The 12,433-nt window shown below is 37.1% G+C and overlaps 1 protein-coding gene across 1 annotated transcript in view; it reads left to right on the top strand.

The window, feature by feature from the left end:
* The window catches only part of LOC127934369 (von Willebrand factor), a 32,152-nt gene extending 21,429 nt beyond the window's left edge, over positions 1-10,723 (top strand). Inside the window, exons 34-52 of the mRNA XM_052531704.1 lie at positions 48-225; positions 566-780; positions 863-1,052; positions 2,236-2,565; positions 2,851-3,098; positions 3,249-3,351; positions 3,476-3,547; positions 4,125-4,226; positions 4,315-4,520; positions 4,641-4,790; positions 5,975-6,058; positions 6,158-6,341; positions 7,190-7,230; positions 7,336-7,443; positions 7,872-7,970; positions 8,864-8,992; positions 9,212-9,251; positions 9,973-10,070; positions 10,154-10,723. Coding sequence (XP_052387664.1) covers positions 48-225; positions 566-780; positions 863-1,052; positions 2,236-2,565; positions 2,851-3,098; positions 3,249-3,351; positions 3,476-3,547; positions 4,125-4,226; positions 4,315-4,520; positions 4,641-4,790; positions 5,975-6,058; positions 6,158-6,341; positions 7,190-7,230; positions 7,336-7,443; positions 7,872-7,970; positions 8,864-8,992; positions 9,212-9,251; positions 9,973-10,070; positions 10,154-10,345 — 2,769 coding nt within the window. The 3' untranslated portion in view covers positions 10,346-10,723. The remainder of the gene's footprint in view (positions 1-47; positions 226-565; positions 781-862; positions 1,053-2,235; positions 2,566-2,850; positions 3,099-3,248; positions 3,352-3,475; positions 3,548-4,124; positions 4,227-4,314; positions 4,521-4,640; positions 4,791-5,974; positions 6,059-6,157; positions 6,342-7,189; positions 7,231-7,335; positions 7,444-7,871; positions 7,971-8,863; positions 8,993-9,211; positions 9,252-9,972; positions 10,071-10,153) is intronic.
* Positions 10,724-12,433: the final 1,710 nt, after the last annotated feature.

Genomic DNA, 12,433 nt, shown 5'->3' on the forward strand with positions numbered 1-12,433 from the left:
CTGGTTTGTACATCTAAGTATCTATTTTGATTAATTCTTTCCATCAGCCCGGTGAGACATGGTTGCTGCCAGACGGCTGTCACTCAGTGCTGTGCAACCCATCAGGCACGATAACAGTGCAGAGCCACCGCATCAACTGTGAGAAGATGGAGCCACCCGTCTGCAAAAACAACCTCCCAGCCCTCCGCTACAATCACACCTGTGGCTGTACCTGGACCTGTCCATGTAAAAACACACACCTCACTATACAGAAAAGTATCCTGTTACTAATCTCACATTCAGCACCTGTATATCACCTGTATGCACTGCAACATAAGCAATATCACCTGTTGAGTCATCAGTTGTTTTCTTGTCTCATTATTTGATTTGACTGCCAAAAGTAGTGTCTTAACAAACTTGAATTAAAAATGCAAAATAACTAGTTGAAGATTAATTAAATATTCATTGAAGTCAAGTGACTACAATTTAATGTTCTACTGTTTAAAAAGTTGTTTGCTGACTATTGCATTATATAAACTGAATGAAAATGCATGAATTGTAAACATGCATACTTCTATTCCTACAGGTAGTTGCATGGGCAGCTCCACTAGTCACGTTGTGTCATTTTCCGGTGCGGCTCTGAAACTGAAAGCCGCTTGCTCCTATTTGCTGCTTCGCTCAGGAGGGCTGGAGCTAGTGTTGCATACAGCTGCCTGTCAAAGCTCACCCAATCAGATCTGCATGAAGAGTCTGGAGCTGAGGGAGGGTGGAACGAGTGTGGTGCTACAGGATGACATGAAGGTTGATACACTGCAGAAGCATGCAAAGTGAAAGAGTTCACTAAGTTAGCAAAAGAGGGTCAACATGTTTCTCTGTACTGCAGGTGACTGTAGGCGGTGAGATTACCGCAGTGCCATTCAGAAGTGAGGGAGTGACTGTGACACAAATTGGTGCAATACTGCACCAGCTGAGATCAGAGCAGCATGGTTTCACACTCACCTTCACTCCACACAGCAATGAGTTCCTGGTCAATATGGACATCTCCATGAAGCCCAACACCACTGGCTTATGTGGTAAATACACTTCCTTTAAGATTACAATAGTCATTTTTTTTGTTTGATTGCTTAGGAGGATTAGTATCCTGGCTGTATCAAGTCACGTGGAATTTAAAATTAATTATTTTAAATTTCATTTAATTTATCTAAAAGGGATTTAAGATGGAAAACTGTCAAATACAAATCTGAAGAAATTGTCGAATTAAGAAATTGAAAGAAATTCATATATCAGCTCTGTGGGTTTTTTTGTTGTTGTTTTTCGTAATCATCTGAGCATTTCTATTAGATGATATTAACACTTCTGTCATGAAAACTCTCAGAAAGTTTAGCATGGTAAGATATATGTCAATGCTAATGTGTCGGTCTTGGTGAAATAGATCTGCTACTCTGCTACTGTCGAGACTTGCCACTGCCAATACATCCACAGGCATACTGCTGTGAGCGTGTAGGAAATACTGCTGCAGCACAAACATGAAATAACCCCCATATATAACATACATGAAATCACCCCATAGCAGATCTATACAGGTGGAGCTGGGGAAGGTGGGGGCTTTCTGAAACGCACTGCAAGTGTGACAGTAAGCACTAGACAACTATTTGAATGTTGAGCAGCAAGCTCATTGGCTGCAGATGTGAAAAGAAACCAATCAGCTGTGCCATAAGAATAATGATGTGATTATCTGATTGGTTACACCTAAGTCATATAAGAATAATCAATGTAATGCCACCTGTAGGAATTTGTATTTAAATCAAGAGATCAAATGTATATTTCTTTAAAATTATTATATTTAACTTTAATAATAAGATATATAATATTGTATTATATGTAATGTATTATAAAATATAATACACACACACACACACACACACACACACATATATATATATATATATATATATATATATATATATACATGCTAGAAATTGATATATTTATTTATTTTAATAGTTAAATGTTTATTTCTTCAAATGTTTAATTTTAATTTAATAATTTATTTAAGAAAAAAACAAATAAAATGTGACTATACCGAATTTCTTTAAACTGCACATCCTCTTCCTGTAATTTTAATTTAAAGTCCAATTCAACATCCTGTGGTTTGTGGTTTAAAAATAGGGGCTTTGTTAATTTTTTTTTTTTTACATAAAATTTTTCCCAACCACCCACTGTGTGATGTACATAACTGGTCCGTGTCTCTCTCAGGTTCCTGCTCCGATGATCAGACGGGTCTGGTGTTATCTGACGGCAGTGTGACCACAGACCCTGACATGTATCTGAAGGGATGGGCTCTGGGCGAGTGTGTCCAGCATCAGGAGGTTGTGTCGTGTGCTGCAGGTGTGTCGAAGGGCTGCGATGTGTTAAGTTCTGAAGTGTTCAGCCACTGTCACGCACTGGTCCCCCCGCAGGACTATATGCAGATCTGTCGGACTGTGGCCTGCCAGCCTAATGCGGTGTGTGACCTTGTTACTGCGTACAGCAGTATGTGTCGTCAGCAGGGAGTGTGTGTGGACTGGAGGACGCCCACCCTCTGCCGTGAGTCTTCTGTGATTAATTGATTAATTGCAACCAAGTCTAACATGTGGGAAAATATGATATTGCAATGACGTAATATCCAAATATTTATTCTCCAGATGGACAAAATTAAATCTCTCCCCTCATAATTTCTTACTGTATATTCTCTTTTTTTGACTGGAAAATGTTGCATTGACAGAATTAAATACATTATGAACAGCATTTCATGTCATTAATAATTTTGTGTTCTACATGTAATTGGAATCGAAGTGTCAAATACTTGAATTTCACATTTTCTGTGTGTAGCCATGTCATGCTCAGACTCAATGGAATATGCCGCTTGTCGAACCGGATGTTTGGAGCAGTGTAGACGGAGCCAGATCAGTCGTGGTGACATGATGGGTGATGGTTTAATGAAGGGCAATGGATCGTTGTGCTTGAACACTCCCACAGAGGGCTGTTTCTGCACTGAAGGGTCCGTGTTAATGGGAGATAAGTGTGTAAGCAAAGAAACCTGCAGCCAGTGCGTGGACCACAATGGGAAAACTTACAAGGTATGTTGATTTTACCATTTATTAAACATCATGCCTTTATGATATTGCTATTGCCACCACTTTATAAAACCAATAAGCCCTTTCAGTCTCCTGATATTAGTGTGTGTGTATGTGTGTGTGTGTGTGTGTGTGTGTGTGTGCGTGCTTCAGTTTATGGAAAGCTGGAATCCTGAGGAAAACCCCTGCCTTCTGTGTGTGTGTCTGGATCAGCAGCGCATTAACTGCACAGCGTTACCCTGCACCAACGCAAAAGGTAAAGACACAGTGTGTATGCATTCTCTCTCACTATCGCTCTTGTGCACTACACGATTAACAGCCTTATTTCTTGAAGTGGTTTCTCAATGTGTGTTGTCATGGCAACTGTTGCTGTGCTGCAGCCCCGGAGTGTGGACAATGTGAGGTTCTTCAGGAGAAGACGGAATCTATGTGCTGCCCTGAATATGAGTGTGGTGAGCTGAGAATACACATCTAACACAGAGAACCCAAAAATAACGTAAATATATGTGTGTATATATATATTATATGTATATACTAAATACAATATATTTAGTATATATAATGTATATACCAAAAGTTCACACACACACACACACACACACATATATATATATAGTTGTGTGTGTGTGTGTAAAAAAATATTTCTAGTTTTAATGATTTAATTAAATTGTAACAATTAATAATTTTGTTTAATCACTACATTTTGTGCTGGAGTATACAAAACTGTGCCACACAGAGACATGCAGAATATGCAGTTTTCATATTTAAAGCAAAGTCTTTTGTGCTTTCATATTTAGACACTAGTCCATATTATGATTTACAAGTGTACATGCCTACTTTTGATTTATTCATCCAAAATTTGTCTTGTACTGTAAAACCATTTTTATGACTGGATTCCGTGATTCGATCTGCATTTTCTGCATCATAGGGCCCTAGATATGTTATGTTTTCACTGCCCATACTCACAGATATGATGACATCTGATGCCACTACTTCAATATTGCTACGGTCTGCTGTGTGTGTTTGTAGTGTGTGACCCGAGCTGTAAGCGTCCAGATCCCCCTCACTGTGATCACGGGCTCAGTGTCGTCCTCACAAACCCTGGAGATTGTCTGCCAGTTTACCAGTGTGGTGAGAGCACACACATACACACACATTCTCATTCGTTTCACAAAGATGGTTTTCAATCACTTGAATCTGTTTCACCACCCTCTCTCAGTTTGCAAAAAGGATCAGTGTCCTGTGACAACAAAACCATCCTGCCCTGCATACAAGAAGCTGTCGGTCACACCGTCGAAGTGCTGCGATTCATATGAATGTGTGTGCAACTGTCAGAACATCACTCGCACCTGCCCCACGGGTTACATCATGAAGACAACTTCCAATGATTGCAACTGCATAGAGGTCACCTGCACGCCTGACAAGGTCGGCACGCTTTAGCGCTCTCGCTGTGCATGTGTTATTCACTTGGCCTTGGCCTTGCAGCTCCATGTCCTGATGAGTATACTCTACAATCAGCATGTAATCGACTATTTAATTGTGCAGGTGTGTGTGGTGGACACTGTGGTCTACCAGGTGGGCAGCAGGTGGGATGAGAAGTGTAAAACCTGCACCTGCACGGAGCAAACAGACAGACAGACCGGCCTGCACATCGCTCAGTGTGTGGACCCCGTCTGCAACCAGATCTGTCCTCTGGTGCGTCCTAAAATACATTTATTTTCTATCATTCTGTTTGATAAATATCACTGCCCTGCATCATATTTGCTGGATTAAACCCAATATTTGTTTCTTTTTAATTTTAGGGGAACTTTTAAAAATTGACTGCTTTTGTTATTTCTATAAGTGCATTAATAATTATACATATGCTGTATATTTATTTATTATTTTGCTGTATATAATAATCTTCATATATTGTGAAAAAAAACTGTCATGGACAGTTTAATCAGTATCCTCAAATTAGATATTAGGTATTTTTGCAAATCAAGAAGCAGGGCTGCGTATATATTGGTTAACCATTATGAAATACATTTTTATAAACACTGAATATATTATTATGATCATAAGTCACTTTAAAAGATTACATGTAGAGGCATTTACAGTGCATTTAACTTCTGGGATTTGAATTAAATCTTAACCTTAGGTATTACACTTTAATGCACTTATGAATTGACAAAAAAACATTCAAATTAGTTTCATTCAAAGCCACAAATGAAATGGAAGTAAAAACATATCTTCAATATTTTGTCGTACATCCAAGTCAAATGGATTATTTGAAAAAAAATAAAGGGTGGGGACTTCGAGATGTTGGTATTGCACTTAAAAATGGGAAAAGCAGGTAAGAACGAGACAGGGTTTAAGTGGACTAAATTATCTGATTTGATTTATGTAGATTTGACATTAACAAACTAGTTAAAAAAATAAGAATATATCAATCATTCACATTAAGACCAATAACAAGCATTTAGAAAATAGACTAGAAAATAGACCGGTTGACTTTTCATTTCATGCTGGCAAGGCATGGTGGAACATTTTGTAATATAACCCCATAGACTCCCATAAAGTGACCAAAATATGATCGACTCTTTTGAATAGAGTCAGTAAACCTGTCTGGCACCTTAGCAACCAAATATCCAGGAAGCTATTTGCAACAGTACTTTGTTCAGAAAACTTAAAAATCTACTTAATATAATATTCCTCAACCCTTGGACATGTTAACAAGAGGAACCAATTTAAAAAGCTATTACATTTTGATGAAAGAGACAAATACATTTCCCCTTACAATAACCGGCAGTGATGAGTCATCCACAATAAGCCCATGGACATTTATAGCTAAGAAAATAAGGGCTGATTATGATTTCAGATTGATTTTGTGTTTGTAGGGAACCACATACTCTCACTCAAATGATGAGTGCTGCGGTCACTGCCGTAAATCCAGCTGCGTGGAAGGAGGACATTTGAGACAGGCAAGTATTTAATGTCTTATTCCTCCTACTCTCTGTCTGTGTTTGAATACTGTGCATTTACATCTGAAAGACATTCTCTTTAACTCCACATGTGTGCAGGTGGGAGAGCAGTGGATGTCTCCGCAGGACAGATGTGTGTGGAGCCAATGTGTACAGATCAATGAGGAAGTGTTCGTCCAGCATATAAACGTGTCCTGCCACCTCATGGACACGCCGTCCTGTCCTCTGGGCACAGAGCTCCAGTGCAATACAGTAGATGATTGCTGCCCGACCTGCCACTGTGGTACACAGATTCACACACACAACAAACACAGAACATTAATTTAATGTCACACAATGGTGGATTAACTGGTCAAATTGACCTGCATAAAACAATATTTTACAATACTTCATTTTTTTTACATTTTAATTTTTTTTTTAAATTATAATACATATATTTTAATATTTATTAAAACATGACATTGGAGTTTTTTAGCTGATTTGCTTAGTGCATGTTGGTGGCAAAAAACACTTAATATTAGGAATTCACACTATTGTGCACTTAAAAGAAAAGAACTCAAGACATTTGAAGAGTTAAATCTTTGCCATAATCGCTGTTCTTTAGGTGAGTGTTGCATGATCATCTTAATAAAGAGGGCATCAATTATATATACAAAATAGGTTAATTGATAAACAAAAGCCAATATTGGATATATTGAATATAAATGGAGAATCTCAATTGAGTTTTATTTAAAGAATTTATAAGAAACACATCCGATTCTTGTAATTTTTTTATTTCTTGGTTTATTTAATGCCAAATAAGCAGCAAAGGCAAAGTCATAGTTGAAATGTAAAAATTAAAACATAATGAAACGTCAATAAATAAAAAAACATTACATTGAACATTGATGCAATATAGCTATTGTATGAGCTCTTTCAGGTTGATAATTGATAAATATTTTAACATTCCTTAAGTCTTTTTAAAAATGTCTATTAATTAATTTTCTGAATAAAGCTGTTGATTCTTAACAGTAGAAAAAACATGAAGAGGCTTTATTTGCTTTGAAGTATTCATGTTGGACTCTGCACACACACATTGCCCATTCACTGCTGCTCTCTGTCATCTTTAATGCTGTTTTTATCTTTCTGCAGTTCCAATGGATGTCTGTGTGCGGAATCAAACTGTTATTGCGGTAAAGACGTTGAGTTAACATACAGAATACTAATGTGCCATGTGCAGATGTCTTGGTACAAAACAGATTGACTTTGGGTCTTACTCTGTGTGTGTGTGTGAGTAGGTTGGAGAGCGAGTGATGCTGGATGTGTGCACACACTGCGAGTGTGTGAAAGATAAGAGGAGTTATCGGCTCTCTTGCAGGAAGATGAGCTGCACACCCTGCTCAGAGGTAAAACCCTTGCTCTTAAGATTATTAAAGGGGTAGTTCACCCAAAAAATGAATGAAAAAATTAATCATTTACTCACCCTCATGTAGTTTATAACCCGCATGACTTTCTTTCAACCATAAAGCACAAAAGCAGATGTTTTGCTCATGTTTGGAGATGTCCGAAGCTGTTTTTGCATGCAATGAAAAACAATGAAAGGAGCACAGCTTTTAAAAAGCAGCTCTTCAGTTCCATTCACATTTTTATGTTGGATATGCTGCACCAAAATGTGGCGGGTTTGACGTGGCATGGTTCTCAAACGCCTTTTGAATAAGAAAATGAGACTGTCATTAAAGACAGTCATTAAATATGGCATGATGACGAGTCTTCATTTCTATGGAAAGGACTGTCAGCCCTATATGTATGAATACATGTGTGTTTTGTTTTATAGGGATATACGCTGGAGCCGATACCTAATGCTTGCTGTGGCCGTTGTGTAGCAACTGAATGTAACATCCGACGACCGGACGGACAGCTGGTCACTCTGAAAGTAATCAATGTCAATGTCAAAATAGCCAGAATAATCAGTGGGGAAGATTCAGGTTTGAATCCCTCCTCTCACCAAAAACTACCTCTATGTGCCAATGAACATGGTTGATGGCCAAAAGAATAAAACAGCCATATGTTTAGCAAGCTTAAGATCTGCAGCTTTGCTTGGAAGAGCTGTTTCAAACATTTCAAATGCACCCACTGAGTATATACACTATCATTTAAAATAAATGTTTTTTTGTTTTATCAAGGATGCATTAAACTGTTCAGAAGTGACAGTAAAGACATTCATACTGTTACAAAATATTTCTATCTCAAATAAACTCTGCTCTCTGGAACTTTTCTATTCACGAAAGAATCCTGAAAAAAAACATTCAACACTGATAATAATCAGATAAGAAAGAGCAGCAAATCTTCGTATTAGAATGATTTCTGAAGGATCATGGGACACTGAATACTGAAGGAATGATGCTGAAAATTCAGCTTTGATCAAAGGAATATATTTTAAAATATATTAAAATAGGACACCATTATTTGAAACATTCACAATATTGCTGTTTTTACTATATTTGTATCAAATAAACGCAGCCATTGTGAGAAAAGGCAATTCAAAAACATTTAAAAAATGTAACTGACCCCAAACCTTTGAATGATTTTATACAGCATATTATCACAGTTTATTTAAGAAAACTACAGGAAAACCAAACCAAAATGCAGAAAGTGAAGTGATCTGCAGTCTACATTTAAAAATCAACTATTAACGCTTGAGGAGGAGTCCTATGAAACTATCTTCCGCCGTGAGCCGGCAGTTGGAGACCCCTGCTGTAAATGCTTCAGATGTTCTATCAATTTTCAGATAGTGTCATAAATGCGTTAATTTGTGTGTGTGTTCAGGCAAATACAACACGTACAGATGGCTGCACTAAACACACATGCAGTGTGAATAAGGATGAAGAACTGGTTCTGGAGACGCTTGTGACAACATGTCCTCCATTTGACCGCAAACACTGTCTGGAACATGGGGTATGCACACACACACGCACACACACACACACACACACTCTACTTTGCTAATCCTAAACCGGCAACATTGCTATCAAACGATTGCATGCCAAACTCCATTCCTAATCCTAAATCTACCAAACCCTAAACACCAATCCAGGAACATATTCTACTTCTAATAAACCACATTTAATGTATTGCACAATAACGAAAGTGAAACTATGTATTCTTTATCCACAGGGTAAAATAAGCCAGATTGGAGACACCTGCTGTGAGATGTGTAAGAACAACCACCAAAACCATTATTCATACATCCTGCACACTTTATAAACCATCCTATGGCTGCCCGATTAAATTAAAAAATTAAACCAAAATCGCAATATGGATTTGTGAGATTATCAAAGACAGCCACTTAATTAAATATATGCACGTGTGTTTAAGAGTAAAACACATCACAGTGTTCATTTAGACATGGTCATGTGTTTTTCAGCTTCTCAGAGCTGCTTGGTTCGCTCTAACTCATTTCTACACAAACTCCATTGCTGCTCTTGAGTTTGAGTTGCCCACTTTAACTTTCCAGACTTGTAATGAAATGCTCATCAATAAAAGAGAAGCTCCAAGTTAAATACAGTTAAAAACAAATCCCCACAGTTTTACGTCAAAATAATTTTTTTATGGTTTATAATTATAACGAATGTTAGTATTTTAATTTTATTTGTAATGTAAAATAAAAAAACAATATATTTTTTCTTAGATACTTTTTCTCTTACAGTGAAATAGTAGGAGAATAATATTTCTTATTTTGTTGAGTGGTTTTATTTTATTATTAATATTAATTATTACTATTATTGTATAGCAATATCTATATATAATCACTTTTGGGCCAATTTTTTTTTTTATATACATTTTTATCAGAAAAAAATTCGGCATTTTTCTCTGAGATCATGCAGCCCTACTCCATCCTACTGATCTGAACATGATGTGTGGATATGTCTGTTTAGGTACTGAGCCAGAATGCAGAAGGACTGTGGGTTTGCTGAATTACATTAGAGTGGATGACTGCCAATCAGAAGAAAAGATAGAACTCACTTACTGCGAGGTATGTCGACACATTTTAATAACAATAACAATACCATGAAGCTGTGAAAGTGTTATTTATCAATCTTTTTTTCTCACCCACAGGGAAAGTGTGGCAGCAAGTCTATGTACTCTCTGGACAAGCACAAGGTCGAGAGCGAGTGTGTGTGTTGCTCAGCTACAGGCACCGTGCCCATGAATGTTCCTCTGCGCTGCGCTAACGGCACACAAACACACCACCAAGTCCTTGCCGTCACTGGCTGCGACTGCATGTCACACGCCTGTCCGACCGACTAAAAGCAGACACACACACTTGATAAAATAGCATACAAGTGAAAAATTGCTACAATACTTTTTTACACTGTATATGTATCTACATCCGGTGTGTTGCTTAGTGGAGTTTGCTCAGTTGCTCAGTGGAGTAACAGATAATAACTGAGCACTTTATCATACATATCTGTTTTTATTTCAACATATAGACTATTAAGACTCATCATTAATCAATAAACAATAATTTCTGATTTCTGCTTTCCCATCTTGCCATAAAAAATCTGTCTATACAAATATATTTTTGATCCTGAACGACTATTATGTGTTGTTGTAGTTTATGGGTGTTTATAGACTGACCTACAATAAAGAACAAGTACTCGACTTGTACCACTCAGTGTAGCTCTAGACACTTGAACTCATTTGTGTGAGAGTGTTCGTGTGCATGGAGAATACTGAGCAGTCAGTTAGTTGTGAAGGGTGTTGAAGGGTGCAATTCACACATGTGGAGGACATGATTCACAAATCAAATATTGGTTATTCACTTGTCGGCCTCATGAAATATTGAGTAATATAAAGAAAAAACATTCCATGTATGGCATGTCTGCACATTTCCACACATCTTTGGTTTTATACCATCTTTATATTCTAAAACGTTTTAAATAATATTTATATCTATAATATATGTGTCGATTCCAGCTGCCATGACTTTAATAATACCTGTACAGTCATCTGGAAATCATGTCCGAAAGTTTGTTCATTAAACCAGTCACCGCATTATTATGATGTGTTTTAAAGGTAATTATGAAAGTGTATGACTGCTCCATGCATTCACTGGTGGGATTTAATACACTATTAGTGATAAGATTTTTCAAATTGCTGGCTAAATGATTGCTTTAGTTTTCTAATTAACAACCATTTAATATTTCCTCTTAAATGAACTGATTGAATAAGCAATGTAAAATACACATAATTGAGTCTGCTAAGGCTGATAACTGCTAACACATAACTGCAGGTTCAGTTCAGAGAAGATATGACTCAAGAAAATGTCAGTGTGCTTTTAAACAAAGCACATAACCCTAGCTTTATCCAAGCAGACAATAGGCTAAAAATCAGTTTGGACATAGAAAGCATAAGCTAAATAGAGAAAATTACTGTTTAAATGTCAACAGCCTTTAGATATTTATTCCAAAGTATATAATAACTCTTTATCTTTATAGACTCAGTTCACAATTAATTCAAAATTAAAATGGTTAATTAAATTTAGTTCCCATTCAATGAAAGTAAAAGGTTACCAAACTCGAAAAGATACAATAAAGCACCATACCTGCCACTAAAGTAGTCCCTAGGACTCATGCGCTATATTCCATGTCTTCCTTTACAGCATTTAAATCTCTTTTGCATATGTATATTCAAATACGGTGCATGAAAACGTCTTTATGCTACAAATCAATTCCCACGTATACCATAGTATAATGCATGCAAAAAGTAGTACATAAAATAAGTAAAATCCCACTATGCGGTATTTGAATAGTAAAGTAGTAGGCGAACAATATCCGGATGATGTGCTAGCTAGAATTATGAATTCACTATATCATAAAGCCATATGAGAGGAGCTGTCAGATTTAAAAAGTTTGTGAAAATATAGAGAACTGTAAACTAGGAAACGATCTCAAAACTCTGGCCATTTGATAATCAATTGCGGGTGACAAATCATTTTAGTCATTTAATCATTTAGTCCCCAAACTCTGGAACAACGTACCTAAGATTATTCAGGAGGCAGACACATTCGTTCAGTTTGAATCTAGATTAAAAACCCATCTCTTTAATCTGGTTTACACATAACACACTATCACATCTCTATAATTGAAATTGATAGGCTGCATTAATTAGGTCAGCGGGAACTGGGAACACTACCCATAGCACACTTCAGCAGAGACCATGTCAACTAGATCTGCCCCAGAGACAGATCCCCTTGTAACCTAGACAGCCACTGGCACAAGACTACTGGAACCAGACAAGTCCTCTGCACAATTCTGACTTGTGTTGCAGCCTGGAATTAAACCATGCCATGCTGAGTTTGTCTGTCCAGAGAAGAGCTGACCCCCCGACTGAGTC

Source organism: Carassius gibelio, chromosome A18, assembly GCF_023724105.1.
Source record: "Carassius gibelio isolate Cgi1373 ecotype wild population from Czech Republic chromosome A18, carGib1.2-hapl.c, whole genome shotgun sequence".
Taxonomy (NCBI): Eukaryota; Metazoa; Chordata; class Actinopteri; order Cypriniformes; family Cyprinidae; genus Carassius; species Carassius gibelio.